The following is a 22582-nucleotide window of genomic DNA, read 5'->3' as shown; positions in this document are numbered from 1 at the left end:
ATCAGCATAGTGCGGATGCTGAAAATCTGAAACCAAATCCGGAAATGCTGGAAATAGCATGTTGTAGACGTACATGAACAGAAGGATATCGACCATGAGTAGGCAGATAGGGTTAGTTTAGAACAGCATCATGTGTCGGCACAGACTTGGTGGGCCGAAGGGCCTGTCGTTGTGCTCTACTGTTCTATGTTTATGATATGGCAGAGAAATAAGAGTTCACATTTCAGGTTTGTGATCTTTCCTGAGAACTGATTAAAAAGGAGTAGGTAATGATCAGGGGGTCGGTTTTGGACTGGACCCTCAGCCATGTCCATTACACTTCCTACACTGCTGTTCTCAGCCCTGCCCTTGTCTCCCAGAACTATGCTAGAGATGCCCTTCTCTTCACCTCCATCTCACCAGCTTCCATATGCCACGGATCATTTACCACCATTTCTGCAACATCAGTGTGAAGACATAATCAAACACATCCCACCCTCCCCTTGCCTTCCAGCATTCCGAAGGGAATGTTCCCACTCTGCTCCACTCCTTTCGTAACCACAAACAACCCATCCCCTTTCCCCAGCACAGTTCGGGCACATGTCCTTTTACCTCCTCTCTCCTCACCATCCTTCATTGAGCACAGTCCAAAGTCCTCAACAGCAAAATAGGCAAATAAAGACTGCATCTCAGCAGGTGTGAGGGAGGAAAAATGCTGCAGTAGCAAGGTGGCCCCAGTTATCATGGCTCAAGGTGTCACTGAAATTGGACCACCCAACAGTCAAGAACACATAGATAATGGATGGCAACCCAAGGTCCCCATGATCAAGAGCCCATGCACAGAGTTCAATTGCAAAGTCCTGTGGTGATGGAGACTTGGTGCCAGGAACAGGGCTGTGAAACTGGGAGTCCTCAGTCAAAAATCTGCAAACTGGTAACAGATATATGAACATTGCTAGCCACCAATATTGGGTCAGAGTTGTCGTTGGGCGGAAGTATCCATGAATGGGCAGTCCTCTTCAGAATACCCTATGTATACCTCAAATAGGGAATGGGTTAGAAAAGGCTCCCTAAAAATACACTGCCCTAATTTCTCTTAGAAACCGTACACTGTGGTATCACCATTTTTCTGGTCAAAAAACCCCAAAATTTTGCAACTTGGATTTGGATAATCTTAAGAGTGACTGTCTGAAATGAAACACCACAATAATAACACAGGAACTATCAAGGCACCAAATTGACATCATGGCAGTCACTGAGACCTATCTTGATGGGAAGGAACAGCTGAAGGAACAAGCTACTCAGAAAACAAGACTGACAGGGAGCATCACATCCATGGTATTGTTTATGCCATTCTGCATGGGATATTGGATACACTGCCAGGACTCCTGAAATGTACAAATGAATGGCTCATGACAAAACACTTTGATTTCAAACATAATCAATATGCTGCAGTCATCAATGCTATACCTCGATTCTTGACTCAGATGAAGACGTTAAGGAAAAATTCTATTCTGATCTTGAAGAGGTCATCCCTGCTATCCCAAAAGAAGTGAAGATCAGCCTTCTAGGGACTTCAGTGTTAAGGCTGGCTATGATTCTGTCATCTGGAAAGGAACTATGGGATTAGATGGTGGCAAAAGCCAATGCTGATGACGTCCTCCTGCTGACAAAGTGTGCTCATCATGGTCTCATTGTAGCAAACTCCATCTTCCATCAGAAGGTCAAATACTAAATGGAGGCATCCTGGACCAAACCACTGACATCTTTAAACATTGAGATTGACAGACTTTCAATCAGTAAGGAAATCAAAGGTTATAGGAAAAAGGCAGGAATGTGATGTTGAGGATTATCAAATCAGCTATGATCTCAGTGAATGGCAGAGCAGATTTGATGGGTTAAATATCCTACTTCTGCTCCTATGTCTTACTGTTTTATGATCCCACCAGAAACTTCTGACCCTGTATTCAAGGACAGCCAATGGCCTCAACATCCAAAGCCACAAACAGTGTTTCCAGGTGAAGCAGCTTTTTACTTGTGCTTGTACTTTCAGTCTATTTTATTCTCCGCATACAATGCAGTCTCCTCTACACTGAAGAGACCAAATGCAGATTGGATGACCGCTTTGAGAAACATGTCTGTTCAGTCTGTAAGCCTCACCCAAAGCCTCTGGTGGCCTATGGTTTTAATTCTTCACCTTGCTGTCACACTGATATTTCAGCCCTTGGCCTACATTCCTCATAGAATCCCTACTGTTTGGAAGCAAACCATTTATTCCATTGAGTCCACACCAACTCTCCGAAGAGCATCCCACCCAACCCATGCCCCCCTACACAATAACTGTAACCCTGCATTTCCCATTGTAAATCCTACTAGCATTCACATCCCTAGACACAATGGGCAATTTATCATGGACAATCCACTTAACCTGCACATCTTTGGACTATGGGAGGAAACCGGAGAACCCAGAGAGAATCCACGCTGACACTGGGAGATTGTGCAAATGCCACACAGACAGGCACCCAAGGAATTGAAGCCAGGTGCTGTGAAGTAGCAGTGATAAACACTGAGCCAAAATACTACCCTGTTCCATTGGAGCTCAACTTAAGCCTGAGGAACAGCACTTCATCTCAAACTTTACAGACTTAGGACTTTAGAAATTTTAGGCTGAAATGCCAGTATCCATTTGTTTCCTTTCTTTGCATAGTTCACTTTTTCTCTTTTTTTCACTTTCAAGAATTCACCATTACCCCTCTGCCCCACAACCTCATTTTCACCTTGCTTAATTTTGATCTTTGCTCTGGATTCGCAATCTGGTGCAAAAATGCTTTTTCACAGCTACTTCGTCGGTTCCAGCATTGTTTGATAAATCTTAATTCAATTATTCCTTCATTTCATCTCTAGGTAATACAATTCAAGTTTTGTAATGTCTCATGGCTTTATGCTAGATAATATTTGGTGAATTACTGCATAAGCCTTTCTAAATTTGGTATTTCTCACTACATTGAACTGCCCAAAACCAATCCATCATTAAATTTTGATTTGAACAGTTGCTTTGCCTAACTAAGTGCTGTGTGCTTGCTTTCATATTCTGTATGTTCTGAGATAGTGCGAAGCATCACAATAGCCTTTTGATTGTTTTTTGTGCCTGCATGGATGTTGCTTTGTGGATCCTAGAGTTAAGGAATGGCATTAAGCATTTTCAGTGTTCATTATATCACAGATTGATGAATGTGAAAGCTGTCTCTGCATTATACATCGTATCTCAATGCCACCCTCAGAAGAGTATTCACTATTGTGACACTTCTGCTCTAGTCATTATAAAGGCTTTCTCAGATGTCAAATTGTGGGTCAGTTTTGTGTTCTGGGCTCATACTCACCATGGATTTAAGGCATATGCCTAATGTGATTGGCATGGGAGCATTGCAGAAAAAAAAATGGGAGCATTGCAGAAAAAAAATGAGCAAGATATTTATCAATAGGTCTGGATTGAAATAGTCGTACGGATTTTTAACTTTCATGTCAACAATTGGAAGTAGCAGATAGAAGTTCACTTCATGTTGCATCCAAGGACTTTTTAACCACATTTCAGTGGAATGGAAGAAAAATTAAAACTATAAAAATGAGATAATATCATAACACATTTCAAAGATAGCTTGGCAAATATATCAGTGCCAGTTGGTGTGATATCAAGATTATAATTGCACATCAGCACAACATATTCTCCACCTTTTTGTAATAGTGTTTCAGTCTTCTGTGAGTTTTGACAGCGTAACAAGTTGTTATATTCTTGGGGTCATGATATGAAAAAGGGCAGTTCTCTAGCATTTAATTGGTTTGTTAAGGGATACAAATGTGCCATAAACTTCCTGTGGCAGGTTTAATGAATACTGTTGAAACCATCAAGAAAAGTATCATAAAAGGTTACTTTTTGGGAATAAAGGGAGATAGTTAGAATAGTGTGTATGGATGAGTTCAGAAAAAAAAATGCATAAAAGGTTTCTTAGAAGAATTGGGCAATCTTGGTGTGTGAGGAAGAATAGGGAGAAGTATTTTTAAAACCAAGTTGTGCTGTCTTCTACACTTCACTGATATATTTTCATTATGTTAGATTCTCTCTTGTTATTGCTCCTCTGTTTTGCTGAACACGATGTGAAATAAGTTAAAGTTGCCATCAAGGCCTGTTCCAGGAAAAGCTGGTAGTCTATCACATGTAACATTAAACAAGGTGATACAACTGCAAAATAAAGTAGAGCAGGCCAGTTAGATGCTTAGTTCTGAAATATTGACGACAATATATGCTTCAACAGGGAAAATGTATGGTTAATATGTAGCTGATGGGTGTTATTTTAACTATGCAATCCGTGAAGTGTTGTGTTGAAAGTAAATGATGAGACAGTTAGGAAAACCAAAGAATGGAAAATTGAGATTCCCAATATCAAGAACGGTCTAATTATTTGCTGAAGGTTTGAACGGCAAGATGAGATACTCACCACTGAGCAGCGAGGACCTATTTTCATGCCTTAACATCTCATCATTATCTAACCTTACCTCATCATGCCAATCCCCAAGGTTACTTGGAAGGCACTCCTTGCTGATGTCTTCCCTGAGCATTCATCTTGGCCATTATGTTCCAAAATCTCAGGGCCGCTTCATGATCAGCAAATCGCCTGCACTCTCCATCTATACAGGTTACCATCTGCAAAGCACCAGTCCAAACACATTGTCATGGTGCATTTTGGACTCGCTAAAAATACAGCTTACCACTTCAAAATTGCTCTTCGGAGCTCATTGACACCTTACATTGCAGGGACAGGCACCCATCTCATTGTATTGGAATAGAGTGCATTGCTGATCTCTCAGCTTACTTTGTTAAAATTCACACAGTCTGAGTACACTTGGATGCTCACAGTATCTTTACCTTGCCCTTTTACACCTTGTCGTTCGTTTCAGAACTTATAGGCTTACAGTACTTCTGACTTGCCATACCTTTTAGTGCAAACAGAAAGCCAGATGTTTTGTCATGTTATTTTGCAATGAGCAGTCAAGGGAGTGGAAACGTTACCCGATGGTATCATGCTGTGTCGATTTCATACCTGTAAAATGTGCCAGCAGCTTACAGAGCAAACACACTGATGACACTTCAACCAAATGGTCATGGCTCAATGCCTAAAAGGAGTATTCGTCAGTCTAGGCAAGGGGACTATGGTCAGTCATGAGGGGCTACCATCGTCAGCCAATGACATTGTCCAATCTCAGTCCAGGGCTTCAACATGGGCAGTCAGTTGCATGGGGCAATCAAAGTCCAGGGATCCATCTTAATACTGTTCAGGAAGCAAACAATGGTCAGTCATGTAGGTTGTGTTCAACCAGTCTGGGGATTAGTGGCAAATTAGTGCAGGGGGCTCATAGAGCTCAGGCAGGAGAGTGGTCTGTCATCAGTCAAGGCTATCACTCTATATCGAGTGGGGGTGAGCCATACTCAATCCCTGGGGGATCTCTGTTCTAAAAGTCAAGGGGCTCATCAGGGGCCACTGCTGTGGTGGGTAAATTGGGAAAGTCAAATTTGGACATTAGGGGCAACATTATGGAATGCAGAGGGGGCAATAACTATGAAGGGGGGCAATTCAACATATATAGTGGAGATATGATAGAGTATGAGAGGAAATGGAATGATGTGGGACAGGGTCACTACTGCTCTATCTCAGTGAGGGAACAGTGTATGTTTGGCATTACTAAGCTGCAGGCATGGGGTTCAGGGAGAAAAGTGGAAAGATGAAGAAATAAATAAAAGGGCTGGGTGAGAACTGAGGGAGGTTCAAACCTGAGGAGTTTTGACATGTAGTGCCAGGCAGAAAGGAGCATGAAGGTTTGAGGGTCACCCAAATTGAAAGGCTGTGTTGTCGTCCATCTTCATCCCAATCATAAAACACAATGCGAATGTACAATGGCTGTCAGCGTACCTGGATTGGGTGGAATAAGTGTGTGTTTTGTTTGTCTGAAGGAGTGCTCTCCACTTGTAAGTGATATGAGGCCCTTCAAGGGGCAATGTCATTAATCAGCTACTTGCACGTCACAAGTTAATGTGATCTGTAATCACAGCTTTCTACAAGTGTAGCTCATACAGTGACCAACTATGTCGATTACAAATCCTGGGCATAAGCAATCTTGACCATGAAACTGATAATTACAAATTAATCCTAGTAATCTGTGAGGCAGAGGTAATCAGAGGTCACCTAAACAGTGCTGCCTGCATTCCAGAAGTCACAAATATATTCCAATGTTCCAGAGCTGCTTTGCTCACATACTCAACTGTAAGTATTTCACAATGTGCTCCTATGAGCAATATTAACTCTAAGGTTCTTGCTTCATTCCGAGGACTGCGTGCCTTACAAGGATTGTTACTGGGAGACAGGGGCTACCCTTTGTAAGTGTAGCTGATAATTCAAATACCCAAGCCACTGACTGAGGTCCAGCATATATACAATGCGATATCTTCCACTGGGCCATTGAGGGCCATATGGCATGTGTCAAGATGAGGTTACATTATACAGGTCTGGGGGCTTCTTGCAGGATGCTACAGATGGATTGCATTCATAATACTTGCATACTGTGCTCTGGAAATCTGGAGCAGACAAAAAGGGCAAGTGTAGAACTATGAAGAGCTTTCAATGGAACAGAGTTTAGTGAAGTCACCACTCAATGACTGTTAATGTGTTGGTGCATGAAAAGCAAGTAGCTCCTCTTTATTCTCAAATACAAATGCAGTTTCTTGGTTTGATCTTTCTTTCCTATTCCTGTTGTGCAAAAAAACTTAATGTTAAAAACCATCGGAAGGCTTTACAATAGCTGAGGCTCCCATGTTCAAATGTGACGATGGTTCATGCTAGTATTGTCACTAGGGAAAAGTAGCAATCCTTCAAACAGGGCTCTAACATTGGATGGCAAAAGGAAGGGCAGCTTCTGACGTTTCATTCCTGTAGCTGCAGCTAAAATGACACATCAATCAGACAGGTGGTGATCTAAAGTGAAAATATATTTACAAATACAAAATTCTATTTTCACTAACGTGTTTTATCCTTGCTAGCTAAGTGCCCTCAGAAGGTTTTCTCTCTCCGTTCCCTCCCATTACTATACAGTGCACCTGGGGTGAAGGGAGCTTTCCTATGGTGGAGCCTGCAGGACCAAAAGCTTTAGGCAAACAGTCCCAGGGGCATTTGTGGCTCGAGGGCTTACACATACCGAGAGTGTTTTGGTCAGATACAGTCAACCCCACCCCCCCCCAGCTGGAACTTCCACAAGGTTAAGTGTCGCAGGCAGAGTGGAGGTGGGGGTACCAGGCACGTTTGAATTGTCCTGAAGCATCTGGGGCCTGTACGTGACTCCTCCACCAGCGGGCATGTCTGCCTACTGGCACAATCGTGTCTGCTTGTGAGAAAGGAGCACCTGGACTAAGGTCAAGGTTCTTTGTCCCCCTGTTGTCTGACACCAATACCTAAAGTGACCATTTGCAGGTCTGTATCCATCTCTGGCAACCAGTCAGAATTTTTCTGGTACATGTTTTCAATATCAGCACCGAACCTGTTCATGGGGACAGCCAGATGCATACATGTCAGAGCCAGTATGGTACAGATGGCAATGGTGGACTCTTCTTTTCTTCAATCCAGCTTCTCAAGTGTGTCTGACAAACCTGCCTGACTCTCATGTGTCATTTTGTGCATTTTAAGTAAGTTATTAATGACTGCTCCACTATAGGGCCTTCTCCAGCCTGTGACCGAGCAGGTACCTAGTTTCCAGCCGCTCACTGAATGCAGACGGCCTGGGGGCATTCTTTCCCCTGCCTGACCCATGGAGATTGCCTGACCCATGTGCTTGCCAGAATGTGCTTCTAACTCTAATCTAGCTAATATACACAGCAAGGAATCAGCATCTGAGTTGGTGGGGACACAGAAGAGAAAACATTGCTGGTATTTTTCATGAGGGATGGCATCTTCTTTCTCAGAGGTGTCTAGAGTGCTGGTTTCTTCAGGACATCAGCTGTCTGAGTACCACTCATGCCTGGAGAAGACAAGAGAGGGACTGAGTTGGTCAATGGAGGTAGCAGCTTGAGTACATTAAGAATATATTCATAATGGTGGTTACAGAAGAGCATTTCACAATGAATCTTACTTTGTTGCTGGGACAACGAGGTCTCTGTATCACCTTGAGTTGTTACGGTCCTTTTCAATTAACGCATAGATTCTTCCCTTATAAGGGGCAAACAAACAAATTTTGAGCACCCACTACCTGTCTTTCTGCTTATTGTGAGCTGTCTTCTCCTGCAGTGAGAGAAGATCAGAGTTTGACTGACATAGAAGTGGCTGGCACAACTGTTATATTGGTCAGGAAGAGGAAAAGTAGTGAGATGGCATTCACAGTTAGCAGCTTTAGGGGATAGAAGGGGTGAGAGCAAATTGAGAGAAGATGCTGCATGCAGTTGTGAGAGTGGTGAGCCTTGTTGGGAGGTGGGCATCATTGTGGAGTTAAAGTGAGTGTGAAGTAGCAGAGACAAGATGAGGCACTTAGCCTTGCAGAGCATAAAATGTCATTAACTTTCTTTTTGCATTGCTGGGCATTCCTCCGAACCACAGACACTGCTCTGATCCAAGTAGCAACTGAGACCAAGTTGGCAGGATCTGGTGCAATGGTCTCCTCCAGCAGTCTAGAGGAAAGAGGATGGCCCTCCAGGTCCCTGTTAGCAAAGCAGAGTATCAAGTTTCCTCAAAGGGAAATTCCTGGCATGCAGCATTTGAATTGGGGTACAGCGAGGCTTTAAATATGGTATCAGTGGTGTGAATACTAAAAGGTCATGGCACCACTGAGCATTTCTACAGCTGTAAATTGCAAGATAATGCGACAGCATGCTGCATACTTAATGAGGTGAGCAGCATAAAAGGTGAGAGAAAGCTGGCTAGAATTCATAGAGAGTAACTGTCCACGTTTCTCTACGACTCTTAGCCAAATTTTGGGAAAATTTAGCCCATAATATTTTGTTAAAAAAAAATTAGTCCTTGAATTGCTCCCTGAAAAAAACATATAGGTGCTTGAAAATGAGTTCTGTTTTACCATCTGCCTGGTCAGATAGTTGAACTATCTCTTTCTATGATTAAGTCTTTATTTGAACAGCTCCTAGTGTAAATTGGACTACCCAAAATTGTGACCTTCAAGATATTTTATATGGAAATTCTCCATAAGTTATGCACTCACATCAGCCTAACTTGGATGCATTAAAGTGCAAAGTGTCATATAGCTTTAGACACACTTTAACCTTCCAAGTGTTCCCATACATTATCAATAAAACTTTAGTTCAAATATATGCAATGTATTTCCTAGTTTAATATCACAAGGTGATAGACATGCAAAATTTCTACTCATCTTACAATTCACAAACAAATACTTTGCTATCAAATCTACAAAATGCAACTGGTTCTACAAAGGGAAAGTGCCATTCCGAAGAAAATAGAATGGAACGGGAAGTGAAACCAAAATGTAATATGCATATTTTTAGTAATGACGGATTTGTACTTGTTACACTGTCAAAAGGAAACTGTTGCTAAAAGAGATAAACATGTGATTTTCAAATTTCTTTATATTTGTTGCTTTGGAATTTTGGATTTAATTTTATACACATCTACATTTCTTCCATGAATTATGAAAATTAAATCTAACTAAACTGGAGATTTGTGTTCTACTAACACTAAGTCATGAACACAGAATTAACACAGAAGTTTTATACGAACCACTGTATAATTGGACATGAGTGAATCAACATAATTTCCTAATCTCTCAGAACAGCAACGTTTCTAAAGTAAGGCTTCCACTTTTTAGCCATCTTTTCTGGTTGTGGTAAAACATATTAGTTCGAAGACATATGGACAGATTGATACCTTTCTGTGGAATATAGCAGCAAGGACCTTAGTCTTACGTATTGGAAAGATCAATAATAAAAATAACTTTCACTGCATTGCCATAGTTTCCATAGAAATGATAATGGACCCAGTTTTGTTGTGACAGACACGATTACGATTGCAGAAATACTTTCCTAGTGTTATTCCAAAAAAGGACATGAATATTGCTGAAACCGTTTTCCCTGAGATGTGTCATCATTGGCATGAGTGTATGACGCAACAGAATCTATTGAACGATGTAAGAGCTGGGTGAATGACTGTCAAAGAGGCACTGACAGCTTTGTTATGAATGAAAGCACCTACAATGTAGCTATTGCCCTGTTGCCTTTATTTTTAAAGGAGCTAATAACTCCTTCAGCATGTTAGATGGTAAAAATTGGATCTGGTAGGTTAGATTTTTAACTTGCTGCCTTGGCACGAAATTGGCACTGCTGTTTGGTCACTGGCAATGAAAAACAGCTGGATTTTCATTTTCAAATTGAGCATCTATGCCACTTTCACAAAAAAGGCTGGAATCAGATTTAGGGCATCTGAGAAAATACAAACCTAAAATATAACAATTTTTTTGGAAAACCCATTCTTATGAATTTACACGTATATTGCTTTAAACACTTTAAACAGAGTTAACACCAGGGCAACAATTTTAACCTTTCCATGATAGTGTAAAATGGGCAAAATTGGACTGTGCATTTGTTATATACCTTATCCATTTTCCCATTGTATTGTCCGAATGCGTTAAGTGACACGGAGCTTAGCAATATTCTGCTTTGCTGGGCTACTTGGCTGTAGCTGGATAATTTCCTGTGGTCCTTATATGTACTCAGTATCATTAGCTTTTACCTGGTTGTAGTTAAACTGTCTATTTTTGGGGAACTGGCTGCACCCTATAAATAGAGAATGCGCACTTCATATTCAACAATCAGCCCTTTTATCATGTAGATTTGTGAGTTGCATTATTGCATTTACCTACTTCAAGCCTATTGTCCTCTAAAATACAGATTTTTTTTTATCTGTAGAGATTGCATAATCCGTAACAGCTGGAATTCAGAACTGCATGAAGTCTTGCTAGAAATTCATAGGGATTACTGCATCAATAGACACAGATGTAGCAAACAAATACTACCATGAAAGGTGCTTAAATGCAGTACTGACCCATATCTCTTTTAAAGTTTTTGATTTTTTATAAGAACAGATTGGCTGCAGCAGTATTACATTTAACACATTAACAAAACAAAATACAGTTATACTTGATGCTCCTCTGCACACAGGGCAGCGGGCAGAGTAGAAAAAAAATACAAAGTGATAGTCGAGTACGAGGGTTATGTCATGCTTCACAGAAAGAGGGGACTGGGAGCTGCTAAATAAAGGCTGAGATACATATTTTGACCACTATGGAATACACAGATACCAACACAGAGGCAAGAAGGAAGTTTGTTGAAAGGATGAACTCCACCTGAACCAAAATGGGACAAATATCCCAACAGAAAGGGCAAACAGGTAACAAAGGCTTTAAACTTGGATGTTTGAGAAAGATATAGTGCCAGAAGACTCAGTCATATCTGTACATTAGAATGTGTCCAAAGAACCAAAGGCTGGTCAACTTAACATCAGGAAATCTAACGTGATCTCTACTAAAAGAGGAAATAGAAACGTACCTAGAAACCAAAAATAATCAATTATCAGCATGAATTTGAAAGGAGAAAAACCTGCCTGAGCAACCTCAGTGAAATTATTTGAATAGTACCAGTGAGGGTAGATAATGCTAATCCAGTAGCTAAAATGTGACAGATTTCTAAAACACCTTTGATAAAGTGGTGCCTTGGACAAATGAATAATGTCAGATCATGTATATTCGGGGTACAGTTAGCAGAATGGATGGCAGCAAAAGGAAATGCAAAGGATAGGGGTAAAGGGCAGCTATTCGGAAGGGAAGGAAGTGGGAACTGAAGATCCATAAATGAATTTTGGATTACTGTTGTTTATAACATGATTATGATTTTAATTTTGAAATTAAATTTGTGACAAACTTGCTGATGATACCATATTTTTGGGGGAGTGAAGGAGTAGTCAATACTGAGAAGAACTGCAATAAATTACAAGAAAATGTTGTATGTCCTTTCTACAAGTTTATTAATTGACAAATTAATTTTAACGTTGATAAGTGTGAGGCATTACATTTTGGTAAGGAAAAAGAAAGAAGTCACCTATTAATTTAAAATAAAAATGTGAGCAGTGTACAGAAGCAAAAGGATTTGTAAATACAAATCAATTAATCACTAACAGTACCAATTCAGGCTAATGAGGTCATTAAAAAAATGCAAATCAAGCACTAAAGTTGTTTTCTAGAGGGATAGAATTGAGAAGTGGAGAAGTCATACTTTACTAATACAACATCCTGGTTAGACAACACTTAGAATACTGTTTACAATTCTAATCACCATATTTAGAAAAAGTACATTGTAACACTGGAGAAAGTACAGAAAACATTTGCAAAGATGATAGCAAAACAGCAAGATAATAAAAAATTAGGACCTGATAAAAAGGCTGGGTTTCCTTTCTCTTGAAGACATCTTTCTGATTAGGTATTCTTAAATTTTTTTGCCTGAAGGCAGGTTTGATCAACAACACCATGACCTCCATTCTTGGTTGGGCAAGGAAGCATGTACTGAACCCAGCTTGAATGGGGATTAAATCCTGAACTTTTGGCATCAATCTGATCCACATCAGCCATCAGACAGCTGAGTCAACCAGCCCCTAATAATATGTAGAGAAAGAGATTTTTCCCTTGTAGGAAAGAACAGAATTAGAGGTGCATAGGTCTGCAGCCTTGCCCTTTTGGTTTTAGAGGTCACGCGTTTGGAAGCTGCTGTCTAAGTAGACTTGGTAAGTTGCCACAATGATCTTATAGACGGTGCACACTGTAATGATTGTGTGCCAGTAGTGGAGGGAGTGAAAGTTTAAAGTGGTGGATAACATTTTAATCAAGATGCTGGAACAAAGATAATACTGGATCTCAAAGTGCAAAATCTCTCACCCCTACAGTATACTATTAAGTAGTAAGGTAACCCAGAGAATGCTAGAACCAAGCAAACAGCTGCACCCCACAGTAACAAATCACCCCCCAACAATTGCCAACTTTAACTGTTATTTTGTTTGGAGCAGATTTAAAGGACTTTTTTTTTCAATAAAGTGAATTGGGTGCGAAAAAGCATCACTAATTCTGAAAATAGGATGATGAGTTGGCTGTTAGGGACATGTGAAGGAAGATAAACAAGGCAGCAAAAATATAAACAAAGAGGGGGAGCTGGCAGTCGAGTGGATATTGCTATGAGACTGAAGTAAATGGCTGAGAGGCAGTGTAGACCTAGGGGTTCACACATTTACCCCAACCACTAGTGCACTGCCAACCTGCTCACCTCACTCTGATATCTGGGGGCCCGATGACATTGACGCACTCCCCAGAATATTTTAAAACTCAGGAAGCGATGTCTTGATAATACAGTAGGAATAGAGAGAGGGAGAGAGAGACTCAAGCAGATTCTAGCCTGCATTCTACAAACTCATGATCTCTGGCAGATGCTGAGATATTTGAACTTCCCCACATGTCAAGGATCATAGCTTTATGCCGTGTCAGGTCAGTGTTCATCAACTTAGTTTGTAGAAAATTTCCTTTGGCCTGTAAGCAAATGGGTATTTCCCATCAATTCTACCAGCTTAGATTTTTGCTTGTATACACCCTTTCATGGAATTAATTTGCAAATTTATATTCAATGTTATTGAGGTAGTCTTCATTCTCTGTGATTTGGAGATAAACTGTAGCTTGGGGCTCTGCTATCTGTGAACATTTATTTTCTAGCTCCTGATCATCAGAAGACAGGTTTTCGCCTTTGGTCATGGTGTAGAAATGATAATGGAAGTCACTTCCATAGGTTTGGTGTTTGATGGACCACTTGTAATCCCTTTTGGCATAAAGCTGCTTCCGAAAATGAGGCTGTGCAAATGTGATGGAGATAAAGCGTCCTCCTTTCCTCAGAACGCGGCTGACCTGAAATAAAGAAAGAAATGTTTATTTTACAAAGGACACATTGTCCACTTCTTCAAAAACAAAAATAGTGCGAGTGTTTATAACATTGGATCTACCATGTAAGGCCAGTGTTTTCAACCCTTTGGAAATGTCAAACAACAACCACTAGCGACAAATACATTAGCTCATTACAACCTCCATGGTAATCTGCGATGCCTCCATCTATGTAATTGGGGTGGTATTATCGCACTGTTGGGGTGATGGGGCAGAACATCATGGAAAAGCATACAAACTTCAGAAAAGAAGCTTGTACATATCCTTTTCAACTATGGGGCCAAGCCACATACTACAATGGGAATAGCCCCTGTGGAACTATTGATGGGCTGATTCCTTTGGTCTAGGCTTAGCCTGACTTTCACAAACGTTGGGAGTGGGGGAAGTTTAATTAAAACAAGGAGCCCAGAAAAGAGGCCATGACGGACATAGGCTAGCTAGACAGAGATCTTAAACTGGGAGATACAGTTCAAATAAGGAACTTCAGTGATGGCTGTCCATAGATTCTGGGAGTTATCCTTAAAAAAAAATAAATGAGACCGTTATCATGATATGCGACCATCAGCAGCCTGTGGATAGGAAACCAACCTGAAATAAAGAAGGAAACATGAGTGCTTTATTTTATTTCATACTCAGACGTGCTATCACACACCTATGTTACCACCACCAAATCACCATGACCTTTCTTTTTGTTTGTTTTCAACGAGTAACCATCATCCATAATCACCCATGTACGGTGTCTGCTTTCTTTTCCTAAACAACCTGCTCAGAGTTGTCATTGCACACATCTGAAACAGGTGAGACTTGACCTGACCTTTGGGTATCCGGTATATGGAGGGTTGTGGGCAGATCGGAGGACCTCCTCGTGGGTCTGCTCCTGGGCTTGACCAGGCTGGCTATAAATGGGTCCAGGCAGTGGGCTGCAGAGGGGGTCATATCTGCCGACTGTCTTCCCCTCTTCTGCGGTTATATTCATGCCAGGGTGTCTTCGGAGAGGGAGCACACACAGTCCATCAATGGTCTCCATGTGTTTGGAGTGAAGTGGGCTCTCTGGGAGATACAGTGCTTTATTTCCACCTCCAATTCCATTTTGATTTAGCTCCCCCCAACCCCTTCACTTTGGATAGTTTGCATTGCTGTAATGGGCTTTGCTTGTAAATATTTACTTGGCCTCACAGATGATTACTGACGGTGGTTAATCATTTAAAAAAAACCAAAAATAAAATCACGGTAACTTTTGGTGGAAAAGTTGTTCAGTTGTGTGTGATAGCGCCTTGTCAAATGTTTTAATAAAGTCCATTAACTGCTGGCCTTCATCAATCATTGTCGTCGCTTCCTCAAAAAATTTGAGAAAAGACCTTTCAGCTCCATGCCATGTTGACCATCCACAATAAGTGCATTCTTTTCCAAATGCAAGTAAATTCTGTCCTTAAGAATCCTCTGTAATAATTTCCCTACCACTGATGTAAGGCTCACCAGCCTATAATTTTTTGGATTATCCCTGTTGCCCTTCTTAAACAAAGGAACAACATTGTCGATTCTCCAGTCTTCTGGGACCTTACCTGTGGCTAAAGAGAGCACAAAGGTCTCTGTTAAGGGCCCAGAATTCTCCATCTTTGCCTCCCTCAGTATCACAGGTTAGATCCCATCAGAGATCTATCTACCCTAATGTTTTTCAAGACACACAATACCTCCTTCTTTTTAAAATGGATATGCCTCAGAATATTAACACATCCCTCCCTAATCTTGCCATCATCCATGTCCTTCTTCTTGCTGAATACTGATGTGAAGTACTCATTAATGGCCTCACCAACCTCTTCTGGGTCATGGACACATTCTCTCTTTTGTCTTTGAATGTACCTATCCTTCCCTCGCTACCGTATTGCATCTCATATAAATATAAAATGCCTTGGAATTCTCCTTAATCCCACTTACCAAGGATATTCATGGTCCCTTTTAGCTCTCCTAACCTCGTGTTTAAGTTTTTTCCTTTATATTCCTCAAGAGCCCTGTCTGATTTCAGCTTCCTTTTTGTTTTTAACTAATCTTTCAATATCTCTCATCGTCCAGGGATCCCAAATCTTGTCATCCTTATCTTTCATTCCAACAGGAACAAGCTAGTCCTGAACTCTGATCAACTGGCCTTTAAAAGATTTCCACACGTCAGATGTGGATTTACCCTCAAACATTCTCCATGGCATACCTCTACCAACCAGAATCCATCTGCCTGATTTTAGTTCTGTACTACCAGGTAGATACTTTTATATAGAATTAGTCAGAAAAATTATATACAGATATAACAGTTGTCCAACAGTTAAAACGATCACTCTCAATAATGATGCATATAGATCATAGAATAACTAGAACAGAATCAGTTCCTGATTGAACAAAGATTTGTGCTAACAAAGCAGAAGGGACCATCAGATCAAGTTTAAAAAAAGATTCAGTTTGTGAGATGTAACCTGGAAAGGGTATTGTAAACTAGATGAAGTAAAACATAGTAAATAGTACAACATAATCACTTTATGTTTCATTTCCTGTAGACTTATGAATTCAAAGTTTTAGGTCATAGCTTAAAAAGTTATTTTGCAATTTTAGCATTTTTGGAAGTATGTTCAGAGATAAACTTGGTGTCATGCATCTAACAACGAATAAACTGTACTATATTGAACTTCACAGCTTCTGTGAAAAGTACCTTGAGATTTCAGGTAGAAGACTACCAAAATTAATCACTTTAATAATGGAAAACACAGTACTTTTTGCAATATTGAGAAAAATCTCATTTTTATCAGCTTGTGTGATTTAATTCGGTTAAACAAGTATTCATATATTTATGCTGTTGAAATCAATTCCATTGTTAGTTTTGTGGTTACTTCTTAAGTGCACCCTATTCCATTTAAGTGGTTCATATTATGAAAGCTGAAATCTTTCAGCACTCTTTTCTACCAGAATGAATAAATGGAGAGAATACTTTGTTTAGTGATATGGCTTTCAATTAATTCATTTATGTGTCATAAATGTCAAAACCAGCGCCACGTGTGTTGCACAACGCTACCAAGTGTTACCTTGTCCTCATTATTCAGTGGAACCACTTCACATAGATTTACATAGAACAGTATAGCACAGGAACAGGCCCTTTGTCCCACTATTTCTGTGCTGAGCACAATGCCATTGTAAACTAATCCCTCTATATCCCTCTATTCCTGCCTGTTCATGTATCTGTCTAAATGCCTCTTAACATTGCTATCACCATCTACTTCTACCACCTTCCCTGGCAGTGCTTTCCAGGCACCTGCTACCCTCTGTACAAAAAACTTGACACACACATCTCCTTTAAACATTCCCACCCTCACCTTAAACCTGTGCTCCCTAGTAACTGACATTTCCACCCTGGGAAAAACTCTCTGTTCATTGACCCTATCCATGCCTCTCATAGTTTTATATACTTCTATCAGCTTGCCCCTCAGCCTCCGATGCTCTAGTGAAAACAATCCAGTTTTATCCAACCTCTTTTTATAACTAATACACTCCAATGCAGGCAATATCCTGCTGAAACCTCATAGAATCATAGACTCCCTACAATGTGGAAACAGACATGGGGAGAATGTCCAAACTCCACACAGACAGTCGCCTGAGGGTGGAATCGAACTCGGCTCCCTGGTGCTGTGGGGCAAGCACACCATACACCCTCTTTAACCCCTTATCTACTTGCGTTGCTACTTTTTAGGGAGTTATGGACTTGCACCCCAAGACCCCTCTGTATATCAATGTTCCTAAGAGTCTTGCCATTTACTCTATACTTTCCTCTTGCAATGGACCGACCAAAATGCATTAGCTGCACTTGTGTGGATTAAACTCCATCTGTCATTTCTCTGCCAAATTTTCCAACTGACCTATATCGTGCTGCGTCCTTTGACAAATTCTTCATTATCCACAATTCCACCAATTTGATGTCCTCTGCAAACTACCTAATCAGACCAACTATGTTTCATCCAAATCATTTACATTAACAAACAACTGAGGTCCCAGCACTCCTCCTTGTGGAAAACCACTGCTCACAGATGTCCAACAGAAAAACATTCTTCCACAACTACCTTCTGTTTTATGATCAAGCTACTTTTGTATCCAATTTACCATGGATAACATGTGACTTAATCTTCTGGACCAGCATGTCATGAGGGACATTTCAAAATGCTTTAGTAATGTCCATGTAAACAACATTCATTGCCCTACCTTCATAAATCATCTTTGTCACTTCCTCAAAACACTCAATCAAATTTGTGAGAAAAGATCTTCCCATACAAAGTCATGCTGACTATCCCTAATAAATCCATTCTTTTCCAAATGTAAATCCTGTCCATAAGAATCTTCTCCAATAATTTGCCTACCCTGATGTAAGGCTCATAAAGACTAAAATGAGGACTTGACGTAAAATTATTCTGAGATGCAATACTGAGACTTAGAGGGTTATAGGATGAGAAAGCATTTTGGATGGATGGTGGGCCTGGGGGTGGGCGATAAGTGGAGATGGTGAATGGGGAGATGGAGCAGGCTTGATGACCGAGATGCTGTGGGTGGAATAGTTGTGGCAATGGCAGGCAGGGTGAAAGGAAGAAGAATGGAATAGTGGGGTGGTTCAGAAAACCCAATCAAGACCAATAAATGAGTAAGGTCAAAAGGAATTGTACTGAAGTAACTATATCTTGGTTGACTTCACTTTTCTGTATCTTCTCTGTATAGTTATTGAATGCTATGGTGACTTCCAGGAGAGCTCTCTTGATTGGAATTTCAATTCTTATGATTTTCCATGTATGAGTTGCTTCTTGTACTATATTTGCACATAGCACTATATCCAACGTTCACTATGTCTCCTCTTTTGTGCTTAATAGATAAAATCAGACTCAAATAGTGTGAACCATATTTTAACCATAAAGGATAACTTCAAGGTTAACAGGCAAACCTCAGGTGTTCAAGTGATTTTTTTAAAAAAATCATCCATTTCTTATCCAGGAGCTAGAAAGTTACTTGAAGCAGACAGGTGGCACAAACAGGACAATTCAGTGAACTATTACCTCATCAGGCTATCTCCATCATCTGTGTAATCATCAACAATGACATCAAGTGGTACTTACAAAAACCAGCTCATCAATGATGAGTTTGGGTGTTGCCACTTAGCTCCAGACCACATTACAAACTTGATCCAAGCACGAACAAAGAACTGAATTCCGGAGGTGAGGTGAATGGGACTGCCCTTAGCATCAATTGTGACAGCATTTGAACAAATGTGGCATTAAGAGCCTTGAGTAAAAATGATTATGGTTGCTGGCGTCAATCATTCCAGTTCAGGTTATCTACACTGTATCATTAGCCTAGCCATCTTCAGTTACTTCATTAATGACCTTCCCTGCATCATAAGGTCAGAAGTGGGAATGTTTGTTGATGACTGCATTGTGTTTAGTTTCATTTGCAATTCCATATATAATAAAGCATCAGTCAGTACCAAGATGAAGCAGGATTGTGACAATTTTTGGAGGACCAACAAGGCTAGAGAGTACATGTTAAACAGTAGGACAATAGGAAGAATAAAGGATCAGAGGGACCATGGTGTGCATGTCTGTAGATCTTTGAGGGCAGGAGGACAGGTAGATAAGGTGGTTAAGCAGGCATTTTGGATACACGCCTATATTGGTCACGGCATTGAATACAAGATAAAAACCAAAAGAGCTGGGGATTCTGGAAATCAGAAACAAAAACTGAGGGCATTCTGGCTAAGTTTGCAGACGATACAAAGATAGGTGGAGGGACAGGTAGTATTGAGGATGTGGGGAGGCTGCAGAAGGATTTGGACATGTTAGGAGAATGGCAAAGAAGTGGCAGATGGAGTTCAACGTGGGAAAATGTGAGGTCTTGCACTTTGGTAAGAAGAATAAAAGCATGGACTATTTTCTAAATGGGGAGAAAATTTAGAAATCTGAAGTACAAAGAGACTTGGGAGTTCTAGTCCAGGATTCTCTCAAGGTAAATTGGCAGGTTGAGTCAGTAGTTAGGAAGGCAAATGCAATGTTGGCATTTATTTTGAGAGGACTTAAATATAAAAGCAGGGATATACTTCTGAAGCTTCATAAGGCTCTGGTTAGGCCACATTTGGAGTATTGTGCACAGTTTTGGGCCCCATATCTCAGGAAGGATGTACTGGCCCTGGATTGGGTTCAGAGGTGGTTCATGAGAATGGTCCCAGGAATGAAAAGCTTAACATATGAGGAACGTTTAAGGCCTGTGGGTCTATACTCAATGGAATGTGGAAGGATGAGGGGGGATCTAATCGAAACTTACAGAATACTGAATGGGTTGGACAGAGTGGATGTTGGGAAGATGATTCAATTGGTAGGAGAGACACGGATCTGAGGGCACAGCCTCAGAGTAAAGGGAAGACCTTTTGGAATGGAGATAAGGAGAAAACTCCTTCAGCCAGAGAGTGGTGAATGTATAGAATTCACTACCTGTGGAGACCAGGTCATTGAGTATATTTAAGACAGAGTCCTTGATAATCAAGGGGATCAAGGGTTATGGGGAGAAAGTGGGAGAACGGGGTTGAGAAACTTATCAGCCATGATTAAATGGCGGAGCAGACTTGATGGGCTGAATGGCCTAATTTCGGCTCCTATGTCTTATGGTATTCTATAATGAGTGACTGCTTGCTTCCAAAACGCTTTTCCATCATTTACAAGTTGTATATCAGGAGTGTGATGGAATACTCTCCACTTGACTGGATGAGTGCAGCTCCAACAATTTGCAAGAAGCTTGACACTATCCAGCTCAAAGCACCCTGCTTGACTGGCACTCCTTACCCTGTCATCGCTGGTGCAGTGGCTGCCGTGTATGTTAGTTACAAGATGTACTGCAGCAACTCATGAACGTTTGTTCCACAGCATCTTCCAAAGCTCTACTGCCCAGAAAATCAAAAGGCAGCAGATGCAAGGGAGCACAAGCACCTTCAAGTTCCCCTCCAATCATATACCATCCTGATTTGGAAATATCTTGCTGTTCCTTCATTAAAATCTTGGAACTCTCTCTGCAGCAGCAGTGTGACTGTAATGACAACTCAACTACTGCACTGGTTCAAGAAGGCAACTCACCACTACCTTCCCAAGGACAATTAGAACAATAAATATTGGCATTGCCATGTTCATATGCCATGAATTAATAATAAATAGTTTTGCACATAAAATGGACTCTTGTGCCTTGTATTTCCGCATTAGTTTTCCATATTTTCTTTCTTGACATACACAGAAAACCAGGGAACCTCAAAAAAACAGAGTAAAGTGTTGCTTTCTGTTGGGTCACACGGGTCTGCATAAGCATACAGGAAACATTCAGAAGATCTCCCATCTATTAGTGACACTGCATAAGAAACTTTATCTGTGAATACCTATTGGTGATGATTCAGGAAAAGACCATATGGATGAATATCAGTGGTGAGGGTACATACAAGAAACCAATCTGTAAGGACTAATTTGTAATTCTATATACCAGCCATACCATATACCTGAACACTTAAGTATTAAAAGAAATTCACTGCAATAGCAAAATATCCTGCTATTGATATATGACGTTCCTGGAATTTTATACCTGTTTACTGTATTTCAGGGCTGGTATCATGCTGGGAAATGGGTTGGTCCTAGCTGTCATGATGAGTCATTCGGTTTCTGCTGTTTCTTTTATTCACAGCAGTCTGTCACGATCTCACCCTGAATCACACCCGTCTCTCTTGCAGGGGTGACAATTGATTAATAGATGTCTTTTGAAGCTGAGGACTCTCTGTAATCCCTGGAGTTCCCATCAGCCCACAGTGCTGACAATTACACTCCCTCAGATCCTTACATGGCCTCTATCACAATGTAAGAAATGCTGCTCAAGAGCTGAAAAGAACATGTTTTCTGTCTGGCAGGAAAGCGATACTCAATGGCATGCCAAATTGGCTGCTGTAGGATCTTGTTCCAAGGGAGCAGCACAGTGGCTCAGTGGTTAAAACTGCTGCCTCACAGCACCAGGGACCTGGGTTCAATTTCCACCTTGGGGGACTGTCTGGGTGGAGTTTGCACATTCTGCCCGTGTCTGCGTAGGTTTCCTGCAACAGTCCAAATCTGTGCAGGTTAGTTGGAATTGTTGGCTAGGGGGATTAGCCATGGGAAATGCAGAGTTAAAGGGATAGGGTAAGGTGGTGAATCTGGGTGGGATTTACTTGAGTTGGTGTGGGCTTGTTGGGCCAAATGGCCTGTTTCCACACTGTAGGGAGTCTATGAGACTGCCTGGGATCAAAGTACCTGCTGCTGGGAATCAGCTGTTGGATTGTCCTGTTGCAGGTCACTTCTGGAGGAACTTTTGAAAACAAAAACTAATACGTGAAGCTAGTTCTGGCTGTAAGTCTATGATCTGTTGGACAACCACATTGTAAAACAGTAGCAGGTCTGGAACAATCTGCAAACTGCTCATCCACAGCCTTGAGGCTCTGAGGCCACATGCAAGTAAGTGTGTCCTCGAGACCAACACAGGGGAATTGCAAATGAATAATATGTAA

General features: G+C 40.9%; 1 protein-coding gene across 1 annotated transcript in view; it reads right to left on the bottom strand.

Moving 5' to 3' along the window:
* Positions 1-12035: 12035 nt before the first annotated feature.
* Positions 12036-22582, bottom strand: part of ece2a (endothelin converting enzyme 2a) — a 231266-nt gene continuing 220719 nt past the window's right edge. The window contains exon 3 of the mRNA XM_048604810.1: positions 12036-13971. Within this exon, the coding sequence (XP_048460767.1) occupies positions 13675-13971 (297 nt within the window). The 3' untranslated portion in view covers positions 12036-13674. The remainder of the gene's footprint in view (positions 13972-22582) is intronic.

The sequence above is a fragment of the Rhincodon typus genome, chromosome 13 (genome assembly GCF_021869965.1).
Source record: "Rhincodon typus isolate 14 chromosome 13, sRhiTyp1.1, whole genome shotgun sequence".
Lineage (NCBI taxonomy): Eukaryota > Metazoa > Chordata > Chondrichthyes > Orectolobiformes > Rhincodontidae > Rhincodon > Rhincodon typus.
This window is presented reverse-complemented; position numbering and strand designations above follow the sequence as displayed.